This window comes from Lynx canadensis, chromosome B3 (genome assembly GCF_007474595.2).
Source record: "Lynx canadensis isolate LIC74 chromosome B3, mLynCan4.pri.v2, whole genome shotgun sequence".
Taxonomy (NCBI): Eukaryota; Metazoa; Chordata; class Mammalia; order Carnivora; family Felidae; genus Lynx; species Lynx canadensis.
In genome coordinates this window covers 2,663,136-2,680,886 of record NC_044308.2, presented here as the reverse complement: position 1 = coordinate 2,680,886, position 17,751 = coordinate 2,663,136, and the positions used below count along the sequence as shown (strand labels likewise).

General features: G+C 56.8%; 1 protein-coding gene across 1 annotated transcript in view; it reads left to right on the top strand.

Moving 5' to 3' along the window:
• EFL1 (elongation factor like GTPase 1) overlaps nt 1-5,884 on the top strand; it is a 106,946-nt gene extending 101,062 nt beyond the window's left edge. The window contains exon 15 of the mRNA XM_030317243.1: nt 5,580-5,884. Coding sequence (XP_030173103.1) covers nt 5,580-5,768 — 189 coding nt within the window. The 3' untranslated portion in view covers nt 5,769-5,884. The remainder of the gene's footprint in view (nt 1-5,579) is intronic.
• The last annotated feature ends 11,867 nt before the right edge of the window (nt 5,885-17,751 follow it).

Sequence of the window (17,751 nt, the reverse complement as noted above, 5' to 3'; positions counted from 1 at the left end):
GGAGGTCCAAAACATTTATTTTTTTTTAAATTTTTTTTTTAAGGTTTATATATTTTTGAGACAGAGACAGAGCATGAATGGGGGAGGGTCAGAGAGAGAGGGAGACACAGAATCCGAAACAGGCTCCAGGCTCTGAGCGGTCAGCACAGAGCCCGACGCGGGGCTCGAACTCACGGACCGCGAGATCATGACCCGAGCCGAAGTCGGACGTTTAACCGACTGAGCCACCCAGGCACCCCCCAAAACATTTATTTGTTAATTTCTGAACTTAAATGGGTAGTAATTTCCCACTTACCCAAACTTGGACCTTTTCAGCTTTGTTTTTGACACTCGATTATTACAGAGGAATAAACACCAGTGAGGGATACAAAGAACGGATTTGTTCAAGCAGCTTCTGAAGAACTACGTCTGTAGTGAGTCTATTAGGGATGATCTTACTAGAACGGTCTCCAGAGTCCTCCCCCGTGTGTTTTAGGGACCAGGCGTGATTACAGGGCAGTGCAGCTGACATTTAGAACCGAAGGGGGGTTTATCCCACTTAGAGCAGTGACCTCGAGAGGGCAAACCACTGTCTTCATCGGTGCTGCCGTTCCGAGAACCTCCCCAGAACTTGGAGCTCACCCGTCCGAACATCTTGCCGATGACAAGGTGTCCGTCTCAGGAAGGTGGCCTTGATCCCACCAGTGACAAGGCCGGGTTCTGGCATGTTTGACGAGAACAGACAGAGTGCAAGTTCGTGATCCCGGCGGGTCCCGTGTGCGGACAGATCCAAAGCAGGGATTCAGAGCTGTCGTAGGGGCATCATGATTGGAGGAACTGGGTTTCTGAATTCACATATCCTGTTTGCTAAAAATAAGTGATCATTTCACAGTCGGCCTTATCCCTGAAAGTGGTTTTATAAAGCACATTTTTAAAACTCTACGAAGTTTTCATTGTTTCCTAATTGGCAAGTAAGCAGGTAAGACTGTTCTGTGAAAACCTTCTCAGAGTAGATTGTCTTCTTGTGGGGCGGGGGCCTGGGCGGAGGGGACTCCCTGGTTGGGGGGGGGGCGGGGGCTCGCTTGCAGGGGCTCACTGGTGGGGGCGGTGGGGACTCACTGGTGGGGGTGGCGGGGGCGGTGGGGGCTCATGCTGGGCTGGCGGAAGGCGGGGGCGGGGGCCCAGCTGCTCCAACTCCTTTGTCAGCACGTGGCTTCTGCTGAGGGTCCAGAGTGGCTGCTCTCCCTCGCACCACACGTCCGCATCCCAGGCGGGAAGAACAGGGAGTGGGAGAATGGGAAGAGGAGGGCGCGTGCCCTCCCTGCAGGGACGTGAATGTCCCAGTGCCCACAGCCAGTCGCGCGGCCACATGTCACAGCACCCACCTAACCAGGAGGTTGGGAAATGGAGCCTGACTAATCAGGAGTCAGCAGACGATGGCCCGTCACCTGTTCCGGTGAACGAAGTTTCCCGGAACACGGTCGTACCCATTCTTAGACGTGATTTCTGTAGGTCCTGTCCGGAGACCCTGTGGCCTGCACTCTGGTTGTTTACAGAAAGAGTGTGCCTCCCCTCATCCCGAGCCTGAAATACCTGTTAGCAAAGAAAACAGGAGAAGAGATACTTAGGAACAGCAGGTTCTTACCAAATAGGCAGTTTTTGTTAATGTGAAAACCACGATGAGTTTTCCATCTGCCTTTTCTCTCACTCACAAAAGAAAGGCCAGAAATCTTACGTACTTAATAGTAGTTGTTTTGTTTTGTTTTTAAATACTAGTTTCTGTCTTAGTTGGTTATTAAAAGTCAGTCTCTTGGTAAATTTAGAGACGAGTGCGGTCGAGAAGAGCCCGCTCCAGTTTTGTACCACCGTCTGCCGGCCCCTGCCACCTGTCCTAGTCCCCACTCCCGACAGCTTCAAATCTGTGAAAGTCTTGAAAACGACGTTATAATTAAATGTCATTGATGTGATCGTTTTTGGCTGTCTTCGTCCTCCCCCCTGGTTGGGTTTAGAAATAACGCAGTCGTTGAGCTCTGGCTTCTTGCTCCAAGCCACTTTCTTCCATTTGTGTTCTATCACACCATATAATTTACAATCAAGAGCTTTTGAGAGAAAGCGCTTCAAAAAATAGAGAAAATAAAATTACAGGCATTTTCCATGAGGAAACCTTTGAAGTCAGCAATCTCATAATTTCTGTGTTTTACCCCTTCTGTGAAAAGGGAAGAAAAGGAGCTAATAACAGGCACAGAGAGAAAAATATTCCCACCCAGTGGAGTTCTACACGCATGTCAGCACAACCTCAAGCCTGGCTGCTCGATGCCGAGACCACGCGGGGGGCGGGCTGGAGTTCACCCGGGGTGAGGAGGCCGCGGCTCTGAGCACAGTAGCGCTGAAGAAGTTCATTCCGGACGCGGTGTCTCCCACCCGCCAGCCACGGTCCTCGCGAGAGCTGGGCACAGACCTGAGACGGGGCTCCCCACGCGCTTCCCTTCTGGGCTGTTGTCCCCTTTCCTCCTCCTCTTCCTCTCTCCGTTTTTGTTTTTAATGCCCAGGACAGCAGCTGGCACTTGGGAGACTTCCTTCCCGTGCGCTAGAAAATGCCGTCCCCTCCAGGCTGTGGGGTTGCAAAACAACATTCTCGCTGTGGGCAGATGAATTCTGGGTGAACCAGTTAGAAAATAGCACCTTTTCTTCCAAACTGATGCGAGCTCTGCCCTGTGGCCTCGAGGGTGCCGTTCTGTAGCGCACGGCCCGGTGTGGGCACCCGAGCCCCCCGGCGAGGGGCGGTCTGGAGCGGGACTCCTCCAGAGGACCCCAGGACGGAGGTGAGTGCAGAAGGTAGGCTTCGAGTCTACCCTGGAGTCTGTGCGGAGGGCCACACAGAATGGGACCTTTTGAAACTCCTGGTCTTACCGGTTTTGAAACAAGGACCGGTCTGAGTCTGGTGTCTCTCAACTAGCATAGTTCACTTGCTGCTCTATATAAAACGCGTCACTTTAGGGGCGCCTGGGTGGCCCAGTCGGTTGAGCGTCCGACTTGGGCTCAGGTCGTGATCTCACGGTCCGTGGGTTCGAGCCCCGCGTCGGGCTCTGTGCCCACAGCTGGGAGCCTGGAGCCTGCTTCGGATTCTGTGTCTCCCTCTCTCTCTGCCCCTCCCCCACTAACTCTCTCTCTCTCTCTCTCTCTCTCTCTCTCTCTCTCTCTCTCTCAAAAATAAATAAACATTTATAAAAACGCGTCAACTTTGTAAACAGGATTAACAGTCTCTTCACCGCTGCTCCCCAGACCTGCTGAGAACATGCAGCTTCTTTATATGCTCTGATGGGCTTATGTGATGTGAGGGGAGGACGCCAGTAACCAGCTTAAAACTAGTCTCCCGCAGCGTAGACGGTCTGTGGACGACTGCCCGGGGGACGTTCCGCTTCCCGGCTGTCTCCCCAAGGAGAGGGCTTCTGTGGCCGCGTGGTGCGAGGGAGAAGGGGGTCTTCACCAGGAAGCGCCACCGGGGCCGGCGTGGGGCACCGGCTCCTCACCAGACACTTTTTTCCGTGTTTGGGAGAAGTCGCCCTCGTGCGCAAGGTGGAGCCTCATCGTGGTTTTGATGTGCGTCTCCCTCGTGACTAATGACCGACGTCTCTTCGTGGCCTGCTGGCCATTCGCACATCTTCTCTGGAGAAGGATCCCTTCGAGTCCTCCACCCGTCTTTCCATTGGGCTGCTCGTCTTTTCTGCTGGGTTGTAGGAGTTCTTTATCCTGGACGTCGAGTCTGTTAATTTACGGGGTCTTCTCAGCGGTTCGCTATTTAACCTGCCTGCCGAGGTTCTTTCTTTTTCATCCTTCCGTCTGAATTTATTTCTAGGATTTCTAGCTCTTACTTTTTTACAGCTGCCTCATGTTTTACGGATGCAGTGCCCCCACACGCCCCTTATTTCTTGGAGAATTTTTAAGTGAACTCTGTAACTCTCTGTCACTCCGTCACTTCTCTTACTTGGTTACGAATGCTCCCTCTGTTGAGTCTGGTTACTGTTGATTGGGGTGGGGGTTCCTGTCGTGCCCTGTGCGAAGCCGTCTTCAGTCGGGTCTTCTCCCCCGCGTCACCCTGGGGCATCTCCGAGTCGCCTGTCCCTCCCAAGCGCCACAGCTCCGCAGCTGCTCAGCTCGGCGCCTTCACCAGGGCGGATGGCGCAGGACCGCGGACACGGGCCCAGTACGATCCGTCCCGCCCTCTGTCCCCCAGTGGTAGCCACGGCCCAGGGCACACGTGGTTCTTCCAGCTCCAGAGAGAGGGCCTGGGCTGTGTGGCTGGGGCCCGTCCTGAGCGGGCAGCGGACCTGGCCTGGCGCCCTGTGGGACGCGGACAGGGGTTTTACCCCCATTTACTACTGTGGGCTCCCCTCCTCCTCCTCCCGGTTCACAGACCAGACCCTTCCATTTCTGGTGCTGAAGAGCAACTGCTTCCTTTTCCGCCATTTCTAGATTTTAAATTGAAAAGCGTTAGGATTTGAGGCCACTTAGTAAATACCACCCCTTTCTTTCCCGAATTGAGAAATGAGAGAAAACGACAAACCGGATAAGGTGTGTGAAGGCCAGACTCTCACCTTCATTACCCGTCAGGCTGACCTTGGAGAGTGTGGTCTCGACCGTGGAGGGTACGGAGCCCCTGCAGCCACGTTCCAGAATGAGACCAGCCAGGCCGCGGGGCTCCTGCCGCAGGGCCGGGTCAGGGCGGCTTCCGTAAGTGACGCGGAGGGACGGGGCGGACTGTGCACTTCTAGCGGAGAGGGGAAGAAGACCCTTGTCCCCCTTCCCTCTCTCTTCTCACACTTACCTGTCACATCCTGGGAGAACCCTTGGCGAGGAGGCAGAGACAGGCCACGAGTGTGCGGCTCGTGGAACCTTCTCTGCCTGCAGGAAACTGTCCGCCCCCTCTGTCCTGGACCTCAGGGAAGTCTGTGTCCAGCGTGGCCATCGCTTGTGGGCCTCGTGACCCGGCAGCTGCTCATCCCAGAGGGGCTGGGCACCCCCACGTCACTACTTACAGACCAGCCCCGCCCCCCGCCGCCCCCCTCCCCGGGGCCCAGGCTCTGCCCTCTCCCTCCTGTCAAGAGGAGGCTCCCCTGGACGTGTCCCCCTCACCGTGAGGGCGCCAGCAGGCGGGGGCGCAGACCAAAGAGGGAGGGCAGTGCTGACTGCCGCTCGTCCCGACAGAACATGGGCCAAGCGGCCCGGCTCACCGGTCATACCACGGAGTTTGGGAGCAAAAGCTCGGGTGACGGGCGTTGGTCTTTGCTGGGGATGAAGGCAAAGTGAATGATAAGACCCCACTGATACCCAGATGCATCCGAGCGAGAGGGGGAGCTTTTCCGTCACGTTATTCAAAGTTAAGAGTCGCCCTTGTTCCTCGGGGTGACGGGTTTGTTGAAGCTGCTTCCCTCTGTTCACGCGTCCTGTGATCCCTCATGACTGTTCCTTGCCCTTCCCAGCAATTGGCTGTTTGTGGCTTAACTTTGGTTCTTCGGCCTCACGCTAGGAGTCTGGCAAGGCTGTTTGAAATCCAAGTATGCTTGCCTGACCTGGCACGTTCTGTCCCCTTCTCTCGCCAGGTCATCCCCAGCGACCCCTTCTGGGTACCAACCACCGAGGAGGAGTACTTACACTTCGGGGAGAAGGCGGATTCTGAGAACCAGGCCCGGAAGTACATGGACGCCGTGCGTAAGCGGAAGGGTCTTTACGTGGAGGAGAAGGTGGTGGCGCACGCGGAGAAGCAGAGAACCCTCAGCAAAAATAAGTAACCCCGCCCCCAGCAGGGCCTCCTCTTTCGAACGGAGGCGTCACCCCAGGCCAGATGCTGGGAAATCCTCTCTGAGCTCACTGTCAATAAAGTTGATGCTTATTAGTATTTTAAAGAGGTGCGAGAGAACGTGTTTCCCAAGTGGTTTTGTTGACCCACTCTGGTGCGAGGCGAGGAGTTCCCGGCGTCCCGCGCCCGGGGGAGTTCGCCCCGGCGTGGTCCTAACTGATTCCCAAGTCAGGCCGCGTCCTCGAGAGACCACTTGCAGTCCGACCCGGTCGTAGCTGACCCTCGCCCTGCTGGTCTGTGCGGCCACGCTGTCCCGTCCGATTGGCGCTGGCCTCAAACCTGCTTTCGCACTCCCTCATAAATCACATCGCTCGTGTTCAGATTGGTGTTGGTGAGAGTTAGGCCGTAGGCCTGTTCTTTAGAAAAATAACTTCTGTAACTTCCTCGGTGGTTTCCTGTTAATCTTCAGGGACGTTAGCTGACGTGATGAGATTATTTCCTTTATTGCCAACACTCTTAAACCTCCTCGGTTGCGCCCTTCGGGGAGATCTCCTGGAAGGAGCCAATGCGATTCGGCCAAAAATAGATTTTGTAACTTTTGAGGCTGCACTAATAATTTTTATAGCCACTTGAACGAAGGATTCTCTTTCAAAACACGTACGACGATCAGATCAGACTTTGTTTTTGAGAGGCTTTCAATGGGCTTTCTTCGCACACACTAGGTCAATAAACGAGGTCCTCATACTAGTTATGGAAACATTATCTCTGTTCGTTCGAGCCATGGTCTAGCTGGTCGACTCTAACTGACCCCGACTTTGGCGAGAGTGTGGCTACATAAGTCACCGTCAGTTTAAGCTTACCAGGTACAGATACTTGAGTTAACTCGGGAGAGTTATTCCGGGCATCGGTTTATCTTGTAAAACTTTGATAGGGAGGAAAAGCTGGCGCGTCGATTGGCAGCCTTCGTAAACAGCACCCTTCCGAGCGCCTGCACGTGCCGTAAGAAGTACTCTGGGACTCTGCCCCTTCCCGGCACTCGCTCATTTCGCAAGGAGGCGCAGCCCCAGACTTGGAGCTCTCTCCGCAGTCCCATGGGGCCCTGCCAGATGCGCCAGCATGGGGGAGGTGACGCGGCACCGTCCCCACGTTGAGGGAGACGGTCACGAGTGGTCAAGTGACCCCGGAGAAGCCGGCCGGGGGGTGCGGCCAGCCCTCCGTGTGAGTCGTCCACCCCACGTGCACGCCGTGGTGCCCCCCCCCCCCCACTCAGGAACCACGTCCCTGTGCGGCAGGTGTGGGTACGGAGACCCGTGTCTTTGCTCGCTCGTGCCCCGGGGCCGTGCCCAAAGCCTAGCCTCACTGGCAGCGCGAGCGTTCCTGTTCTCACGCAGGCGGGGTGTCTGTAGTCAGTTACGGGCAGGCCTCGGGCAGCGGGGGGCCACCACCCCAGGACCCTCGCTCCTGGAGGACTTGGCATTGATGTCTGGGGACAGCCGTCCTGCTCTGGGGACGGGCACCGGACAACATGGCTGTAATGCCTTTTCCCCATGACCCTGGAGCACGGGCGGGCCAGGGGCTGGGGCGGGGAGAGGGGCAGAGGGACGAGCTGTTTGGGTCAGTGTCCATAGACGTGAGGGGAGATACCCAAGTCCTGTTGTGATCCCTAGGACACCACACACACACGCACACACACACGTGTATACAACAGTACGTGCAAGTGTGTGCGTGCCAGGTCATAGCTAAGTTCACAGCCCACAGCCCAGGGTCCCGTTTCTCATCCAGTTAACATCTCTTAGTAAGCCCTGTTCCAGGCACATCACAGAAAGTTCCCAAGGATTATTGCCTGATCTGTGTTAGGACCGTCGACAGGAGCTGGGTCCTCACTATGGCAGAGGGAAGGACTTGGGGCATCTTTATATCTATATTTATATTCTGTGTCTCCAGCCCAGTAGGCAAAGCTACTAACAGTAATGGTGTCCAAGTTTCAGAAATATATAATGGCTCCGTTTCTGGCTGGTAAGTTTAGAAAATAATTGATATCAGAAATTAGGCCAGCCTGTGCACCTGGCACGGAGAGTCGGGCACTGGGTAGGGAATACCCCTTCTCTCCTGTCTGACAACGACCAAAGAAGGCTTGGGGCCTTAGGCAGCTTGTCACAGAGCAGGAGCCCTCCAGGTGAGTATGTTATTAAATCTGCAAATTAGAAGGTGTTCATTGTGAAACAGTCAAACCCTTTCTTTTCTTTTTTTTTTTTTTTAATTTTTTTAATGTTTATTTATTATCAAGAGACAGAGAGCATGAGCATGGGAGGGGCAGAGAAAGAGAGAGGCATAGAATCCAAAGCAGGCTCCAGGCTCTGAGCTGTCAGCACAGAGCCCAATGCAGGGCTCGAACTCACGAACTGCGAGATCATGGCCTGAGCCGAAGTCAGACGCTTAACCGACTGAGCCACCCAGGCGTCCCTCAAACCCTTTCTTTTTAAGGCAGAGAGCATTTTAAGCTTTCTAGGATAGAAAAGAAATTGATAAAAGTAATAATAAAAGCCAAGAATTTCTAAAAACAAGATTATGAATGTCGACCAAAACACAGGAACCAGACCGCAGAGGTGCTAACACTTTCCTTTGATCCTGCCGGTGGTCACAGAGCCTGCAGCACAGAGAGCGTCTCCTAGTGGCCTGGGAATGAGAAGAGGGAAGAGACCACCCTGCGGTGTATCTGCCCTCTGGTTATGAGCAGAGCCCCGTGCAGCAGGCTCTAGACAGAGGCAGAGTGGTTCCGACCAGACAAGACGAGCAGGAAGGGAGTGAGGGGGCCGAACAAGTAAGGGTTCCCAGAAGGGCTGGAGTGAAGGGTCCAGGCCTTTCCCAACTTGGGCAGTCGTGGCCCAGGGCTGGAAGGCCAGAGGCTTGAGTGGCGGGATGGGGTTTCTTCCAATGCACATCCCCTTCCTCTGGGCCCGGGTTGATAAGGACATTCCAGAGGGCCAGGCAACTCTCTCTATCCCACACCTCGGTCCCTCCCCCGGCAGGGCTAGAGCGTTCGGTTTGGGGGTTACTTCATTACCCTCTTTGTTGATTTTGCACGTCCCTCCCGGGTCTTGGGTCTGGCTGAGAGTATCTTCTACCTTATAGTAGATAGAGAAACCCTTAAGACTTCAAAAAAATAATAATAACAAAAAATAGAGGTGCAGAGGGGAAAAAATCCTTTTCTCGGTGATTAGTCGTAGAAAATTTATAGGCTGAGTTTCTGATGTAATAAAATCCTAACGATCACTTTTTTTAATCACTAAGCCTTTCCACGTGCGTACGCCGTTATTTTAGGCTCGGGAAAGTAAGGGTCATTGGACAGAACACTGATGGACGGAGGAAGGAGGCATTTGCCTGTGAGACCCAGTAGGAGCCAAGGAAGGGAGGGGCAAGCTGTAGGATCTGGGGCACCGATAAATGGGCCATTAAAGGAAGAAGGCTGGATCACACTGGACAGCCTTGTTTGAACATCAGATTTCGATGTTTCTTTTTTATTTGTCCGAACTCAGAAAAAGTGACCTTATAAGAGGTCTAGTTTTGAATGTTTACTTCTCGTCTTTTTTTTTTTTTTTTAAGTACATCTGGAAAATTCAGAGCTTGTGGACTCCTTCTGCTATCAGATGAGATCATTGGACATACACACTTTTCATCTCACATGCTCCCTTTTCCAAAGACATTTTCTCTCACTAACACAACTTCGCTTTTAGGGGCGCCCGGGTGTCCAACTCTTGGTTTCCGCTTGGGTCGTGATTTCCCGCTTTGTGGGTTCGGGCCCCGGGTCGGGATTCTCTCTCTCCCTCTCTCTCCGCCCCATCCCCTCCTTGCTCTCTCTCTGTCTCTCTCGAGGGTAAATAAATAAACTTGGAAAAAGTTGTTTAGGAAACTTCCCTTTTGAGAATGTCACTTGGAGGTGAAGTCATTTGGCCGCTTCACGGCGGCCTCGGAGTGTTTTTAAAATTGCCCCCCCACCAGATAAGCAGCATTTCTTAGCTCCCAGATGCGTAGCACTGAGCGTTTGGAAAGGGTTGGATCCAGATGGAAAAAGCGGTGCTTACCGGTCACATGGTTCTCCGAAGGAGGCAGAAGCCCCCGAGGTCTGAGACCACCCGCAGCCTCCTCTCTCCGAGAGCTGCTTCCCTTCCCCGGACAGGGCTGGCGTTTCTCAGGTGATGTGCACGGAGCCTTCCTCGCGGACCCGGCGTCTGCCCTGCCCGAAGGGAGCCCTGCGCCCACGGCCTGGTGGCCCGGGTCACACCGCGGCTTCCCCCTCGGGACCGCTGGCTCGGGGGGGGGGGGGGGGGGCGTGTCTCACCCGGGCCCGGGGTCAGATCCACGCTCTGCGTGGCGTGACCTCCTCGTCCTCTTCACCACTGCCCCCCCAGGCCCCTGCCGGCCGCCACTGTGTTCCCTGAGCCTCGCTCCCGCCAGAGCCGTCGAGCTGGATTTCGTTTCTTTCTTCTCTCTCCCTCTTGGTGTTGTCGGAGGGGCCTCGGGGCAGCGGGCCTTTACGTCCCGGGCTTTGTGGCGTCTTGAGCAAGTCAGCCCCTTGGCAACCCGCCTCCCACACAGACAGGTGCCCCCCGGCGTCCCCAGGCTTGGGGATGGATTCAAGCGGCCGTCACTAGCGCACTCGAGATTATTACCTCCTTCTGTGACTCAACCAACCGTGTCTGCTGCCTTCCTTTCACGGTATGTTTCCCTCCCAGAAGGTTGTTCAGAATCCCCTACGGATGGGGGCGGGGGGGGGCAGGGATGGCCAGCCCCTGGCAGCTGCGGGCCGGCCCGGACAAGCAGCTTTGAGTAGTGGTCTCTCCCCAGCTTGGCCGTGCGTGCTAGAATGTACGGTGGTCATACGTGCACCCTGGGCATCTTTCTAGAAACCTCTCCCACGGAAGCATCACACAAGCCCGCAGAGGTATCCGCACGGGGCCGTGTGGAACGGCCCCCACTGGGAAGGCTCCGAATGTCCATCCGGAAAGAGCTGCTGGCTCCGCGGCTGGTTGAGGGCCGGAAGCTCCTGAAGGGTACGAAATCCCAAGATGCTATACTTGGCCTGAATCCGTTTTTACCACGTACTTAAAACGTGCGTGTACGTCGTTATCACGCGCTCCGTAAAAACCCGGAGACCTGGCTACGGACCTGTGAAATTTCTTATTGACGGGGGCGTAATTAACAGAGCGGTTTCCTTTCTACATTGTTTTTCTGTAAAGTTTTCCTTTGCAAATCCAGCGTGTAGTACTTTGATGATCAGAAAAAGGCGATTCCCTGGGATGGAAAAGCTAACAAAGGGGTCCCGCACCGCCGCCTGGTTGCCGAGGGCCCGAGGGGCTCTGCGTCCGCAGTGAGGCGGGCGGTGGTGGGTGGGGACGTGCTTGGTGCCGCGCTGAGAGCCTCGCGGGCCGAGTCGAATGCACCAGACAGGCCAGCACGATGCCGGCCCTGACTTCGGGAGGGCCGGCGGATGCCCGGTCGCCCCCAGACAGGGCAGCCCCCGCGTCTGCACCCCCCACGCCCCCCATACAGCGTCTTCGGAGGGGAAGGGCACGGGATGCTCCTGTCCCAGGAGTGGGCGTGTTCTGAACCACGTGGCTACACCCACGGGTCAGAGATCCAGGCACACTGATGATGGGTCTCAGGAACTTGAATAGGCAATCGGGATCAAGAGCCAGCTGGGAGAGGAAGAGGAGGGGAAAGAGAAGACCCCCGAGGGGCACCTGGGGGGCTCAGCTGAGAGTTTTTGAGAGAGAGAAAGAGAGAGAGAGAATCCCAAGCAGGCTCCGTAACCGGATGAGCCACCCACCCAGGGTGAAATCTGACTCTCGATTTCAGCTCAGGTCATGATCTCAGAGTTTGTGGGGTCGAGCCCCACATTGGGCTCTGCACCGACAGTGTGGAGCCTGCTTGGGATTCTCTCTCTGCCTCCCTCTCCCCCGTCTCATGCTCTGTCTCGTTCTCTCAAAATACATACATAAACATTTAAAAGAAAAAAAGACAGAGGTGCCCGTGAGAGGCCTTGGAGGTGGCAGGGTGGTGAGTCACCAGAAGCCCTGTGCTCGGCTCCTGGGGCCGGGACCTCGGGCCGCTCAGACCCTAACCACACGTCCCCTCCGCCTCCCTGCGCGGTCCTGAGGCCTGGTCCCCTGGGGACCTCGGGACAGTCGCCCAGCTGATAACCTGTCTGGCTTCCCCGGCGAAGCCCTCCTCCGTAGGGAAACCCGAGGGGGGTCTGCTCCCCCCTAAAATGGGTGCACATGGAGTCCACCCACCCCTGGAGCCCCCAGAGTCCCTTCTGGCCAGAGTGCATTCTCCGCGAGAAACCCAGTGTGGAAGTTCCAGTGTAAAAACAATCCAAGTGCAGCCGCCCCGTTGGGAGCAGGGGGGAGGGGGGAGGGGAGCCTCAGACCTGGCCCCAGGTGCAGGTGGCAGCTCCCTGAGGCCCCATGGGAATTATGGGAATTCCCGGGGGTCTATAGAGCGCATCTGAACACCCACAGCTGTGGGTCCCGCTCCCGAGACGTGCCCGGCGTCCCTCTTTGCACGCCCACCCCTTCCCTGGGGCCCCAGAATCGCACATCCGTGCACCGTGGCCACGTCCACTGCCACCGGTTGTAGGGCACGGCGCCCAGATCAGGGGCCGCCGGCTGGTCACCAAGCTCTCAACATCTGCAAGCCCCAGGGGAATTTGGGCGATCAGGTGCACACGTCCCAGGGGTCAGTGGTTCTCAGAGAATTCGCCGCAGACCAGCAGCACCAACCTGACCCGAGAGCCGGTCGGAAATGCCAATTGTCAGGCCCACCCGACACCTACTGAATCAGAAGGAGGGGGTGGTAACCCCCTTCATCTTCCCGGCAGTCCTCACTTCACACGCCGGGGGGCCTGAGAACCGCCATCCCAGGCAGTGGTGGGAGAACAGCTCTGAGTTCACCTGCTCTGGAGATTTGTCTCCGTGGGAGGAAGCAAAGCAGAGCCCCCGCCCGGAACACACCTTGGTCTCAGCACACAGGGCTCCAGAGGACACGGCTTCCTTTCATACGTTGGGCGCCCCACCTCGGAGATGCTCCCAGGGAACTTCAGGGACAAAATCGGGGGCCCCTTTCCAAGGGGCAAAAGTCACTGCAGCAGACAGATTGCCCTGCATCTGTTTCTCCACACTGGTTTGGCTGGCAAAGCTCCCCTTGAACATAAATGGTACCTTTTCTGAGTCTTACAGGCTCTGGAAACACACACACACACACACACACACACACACACACACACGCTGATTACTAATTCTTTCATCGACTGGAGCGACCCCTGGTCACCTTCCCTCTGGGTTTTTACATTATTTATGTGCAAGAAATACAGGTCACAGGGCACAGACGCCCTCACACAGTTCTTGGCTCTGGACAGGGTCACTTAGCATCACAGGGATTCCTTCTGAGATGGGTGCTGGTCTCATACATCACATGCTTACACTGCCCATGACCATTCAGCATTTTTCTAACAACACCAGTCGTCATGATAACACTCTTTTGGAGCCCCCACCGTGTGCCAGGCTCCACCCCAGCAAGTTGTGTGATTACTCCCGGTAAACATCACCGTGATTCCCCGATAGCCCCTTCTGATAGATGAGAAAACCGAGCAGATTGGTTAGAGACCTTTTGCTCAACCATCACACAGCTGTTGGCACACGGTCCATTAAGTTGGGGATCAGAGGGATGTTTCCTCCGTTCTGCTCTTCTGTCAAGGAAGGCGCTGTGAGCTTCTCAGGTGCCTGATGCTAACTGTTGTCAAGCGGATTCTGCTCTCCTAGTGTCTCAAGTCACGGATGCGATGGGGAGCGGGGGCAGGGGGTGGGGACAGGTGTGGCACGAGTGGTCCAGGGCGGGGGGCCTCGGACACCCCCTTTCCTTGCGGGTCATGACTCGAGGGCCACCACGTTTCACCAAAGAGGAAAACGGTCCCAACCTGCCTGTAACTTCCAACTTCTCACTGTCAACTGAAAAGTACACTCCCGCTTTGAGCTGAGGACAGGCCAGCATTATTGACTATTGCACTACTGCTTTTCCTCCGTTTATCTCCAGCTGTGCGGTTGCACTTTTCAAACTGGAGTGAGAAATAGTAATTCCTGCGCAAACCCTGGGTCTCCCATTCGGCCGTCTCGAATCTTGCACGTACCTGTGGTGGAGGCAGCTAGATCAAGGGGCTGAGGAGGTGAAGACCGGATTGAGTGGGACCAAAAATTACACTACCACCCGTGGCACAAACAGGTTGACTCGGAGAGCCCCGGCTGCCCTAGCCCTCGGCAAATCAGAGAACTCGTTACAATAATAGCAGAGGCCGTGCGCTGAGCCCTTAGGTGCTGGGCGCCGTGCCCAGCAATTTACAATTAATCCTCCAGAAGCGTTAATAATTTACTCTGTACCAGGCATTCGCACGCCTCCTGACACTTGTCTAAGGCCCCTACTCATCTTACAGATGAGGAAACGAGATGCGGGGAGATGAAGCCAGCCTCCCAAGGCCCCGCAGCCAGCAGGGGGCGGCGCTGAGATTTGAACCGGGCACCAGACCCCAAGCTTCCAAACGCCAGGCGAGCCCGCCGCCTGATGGGACAAAGTACGTACTGGTTATATTTCCCATTTACAGACGCCGCCCGAAGCATCGGCGGAGCGTGGGGCTAATCCCTGAGCGGCTGTGCTCACCCGGCACCGCACGGGCGTCTGCGTGCGGTTTCCCTGGGGGGGTCAGGAGGGCCGGAAAATGCACAGAAGCACAGCTAGCCGGGCGCCTTCCGCCAGACCAGGAAGACCAGGCTGCGGAGAAACAGGACACTTTGTCCTCCTTCATCAGAAACACATTGCTTCCAGGAAACCCACCCAATCTGGTTTCGGCAGAAGGACGCGCTATACGCGCCCTGGGATCTGCCCCGGGCGGCCCCGGTGGCCACGGAGGCACCGGTGCCCGTTTCCACCGTGAGAGGCCAGCCGGGTGTGTGCTGAAGGGGACTGAGCTCCAAGGAGTCGCCTCTAAAGGACTCCAGGCCGTGGGCTGTGGGCGGAGAGGGAGAGGGAGGGGGTCCAGTGAGAGTGAAGGATCGGGAGGAGATCCCTTCAACAAAGAAACATTTTCTGAGCTCCAGCCCCGGGCCGGGTGCCTGGCAGCCAAACAGAACGTCCCCGGTCGGGGAGGAAGACGGTCCAGCCATCGAGGGTAAGTGCCTTTGAGGAAAAGACTTCAGGCCCAAGGCCCTGACCTACTGGGGGTCAGAAAAGCCTCTGCTGAGACTGGGGCCCTTGGGCATGTCCAGGCCTCTGCTCTGCAGGCCACCAGGGGCCTCTACCTGCTCCCCCAGCAGAGTGACCCGAGCTGCTTGCACTTGACCTCCTCAGAATTTCCCCTGGTCCCTCCAGCCTCGTCCTTTCATTGCCTCCCCTCCTCCTTCTCCTCCTCCTCCTTCTCCTTCTTCCTCTTCTTATTTTGAGAGAGAGAGAGAGAGAAAGAATCCCGAGCAGGCTCCGCTCTGTCAGCACAGAACCTGACGCAGGGCTCGAACTCATGAGCCCTGAGATCATGACGTGAGCCCAAATCAAAAGAGGGAGCCTTCACCAACTGAACCCCCCAGGTGCCCCACCACGCCTTCTTCTTACAGGTGGGCTGTCCGCCCCCCCCCCGCTCCCCCTGGTCCCTTAGTCACCACCCTGGGGGGGGTTGGTGAACAGGAAGGAGGAGGGGGAGATCCCACTGGGCCCCTCGAGGGCGCCTGCGGGCACCGGGCACCACACCCGCGCTGCCGGGAGGAAACGGCCCCGTCAGGCATCTCCGCGACGGTGTCCCTTCCCGCGGCCTGTGAGGCCAGGGTCTGGCGCAGCCTCCCCGGCACGATGGCGGGACACCGCGGGACACGGGAGGGACCTGGCCGCTGGGCGTCTCTCTCTGCACCCGCGGGCAGGCGCTCTCGCAGGCACCGCCGAAATGCCTGGTTTGAGGTTCTCCCCAAGCTTGAAACTCTTAGCGGGTGTACATGGTTCTGGAACTTTCCCGGCTTTTCAAACCAGTGTCTTGTGGGAGGACCTAGCACAGGACTGCACGGAGGATGATGGGGCCCAGTGCGTGGAGACGCTGCTGTCGTCTGGCAGGTGGAGGCTGGAGATCAGGGGGCAGGCCCCACAACAGTGAAGTGTGCGGACCCCAGTGGGGTCCTGTGATCCACGGTCCTATTTGTCCCAAGACAAGACAACGTGAAGACCACAACATTCCCATCGGGGAGCCCGCGCCCACAGGGCTATTCATTCCTGGACGCACGCGCCGTCCAGGGCGAGGCAGCTGTGGACAGGACCGAGGGTGCCCGGCGCGAACGGGAGGCGGCCGGCACTCCCCGCGCTCCCCGCGCTCCCCGTGGCTAAACACATGGTCTGAATGAGGCCGTTCGAGATGGTTTTCAAACCACGCCGCTCCGTGCGCAGACTCCGATTGGATCCTGGACCCAGGAGACCAAGCGCAGGACACGTGCTGGAGACGCCGGGGGAAGCCTGGGCACAGCCGGCGTAGAAGGGGATGAAGAAGTCGGCGCTCGTCTTGTGTGCTGTGGTGACAGGGTTTTGGCTCCAGCAGGGCCGTGGCCTTGTTTCCTAGACGTGCAAATCGCAGTGTCTGACTCGAGATCGGCGTGGCCAACTGTGGTGTATCCTCTCCGCAGTGTATTGTCCTGCCCTTCCTCGTCTGCTGAACATTTGCATGATGAAAACTAAAGAACCAGACCAAGGTCCCGTGAAAAAGGAAAAGAAAATGCTCCCGCGACGTTGAGGTCAAGGAAAAGCAAGTGTGATGTGGGGAGAGGTCCAGGTCCTTCAGGGAGGGCAGCGCCCGCTCCCCCGACCTTCGGGGCTGGACGCGGCTTCCTTCCTGCCTCGGACTCTTCTCCTGAACGTGGAGACCCTGTTGCCGCAGAGACAAACTCCGGCGGGTCCTCCCTCCATCCTCTCGTTGGGCAGTTGGTTCGTTTATCCAGTCACTCAAGTACGCTGGTTTGCTGCTGTCTGTGCCGGGTGCTGGGCGTGCGGTGACGGTGGAAACAGTCCCTTCCTCTCTGGAGCTCCTAATCTGTGCGGGAGGCAGGTGTCAGTCCGAAAGCTGCCAGGATGAGTGTAAAATGACAAGCAAACCAAATGACAAGTGCTATAAAGAAGAGTATGGAAGAGGGGCGGGTGGCCGAGCCAGGAAGACCCAACAAACCGAGTTTGAAGGGAAGAGAGGGGATGTGCAAAGGCCCTGTGGCTCGGCTGGAGGCAACATGGCCGCCGTGAGGGAGGACAGGGGTACCCGAGAATCGGAGAGGACGGTAGCGGCACAGGTGGGGATGCTTGGTCCGCGGGCTACTTCGGCTTCTGTCTCCCAGGTTTGGCGATTAACTTCAAGTTTGTCTTCTGTTTTGGTCGCCGACTTGCCCCTACCCCAACTCTCCGTGGTTCTGCACGGCTTCTGAGCATCAGACACACCCTCCACCTGGCCCCTACTAAGATGTGCGCTCTGTGGCCTCTGTGGTGGGGTCCCCTCGCCCCTTACCAGGCCAGGTTGCTGGGTCTCAACCCGAGGTTCTCATCCGCTGGCACTGTGGTCGTCTGTAGGCTGGGGGAGAGCCGGGCAGCCCCACCTCAGGCCTCGTCTCTACCTAACCCCACCGCCCTGCGTTTTCACTCGGCCTGACTGTTCCATGTAAACGTGACAGGTTCCCCGCGAGGGACACTGTCCCCAGAGCTGCACCCCCAAAGGAAGAGCGCGCCAGCCTCAGCCCATTTCAATGCCGACCCTGCCACACCCTGGGGTTGGGCTGGAGCCGGGAAGCCATGGCTTCTCCTCTGTCTCCCTTCCTTCCCGGGCCTATCGAGTGTCCTCTTCCTGTCTGGAAGTTTCCTGGCACACCATCTCCTCGTCCCTGCCCGGGTCCCACACCCCATGACTACTAGGGGTA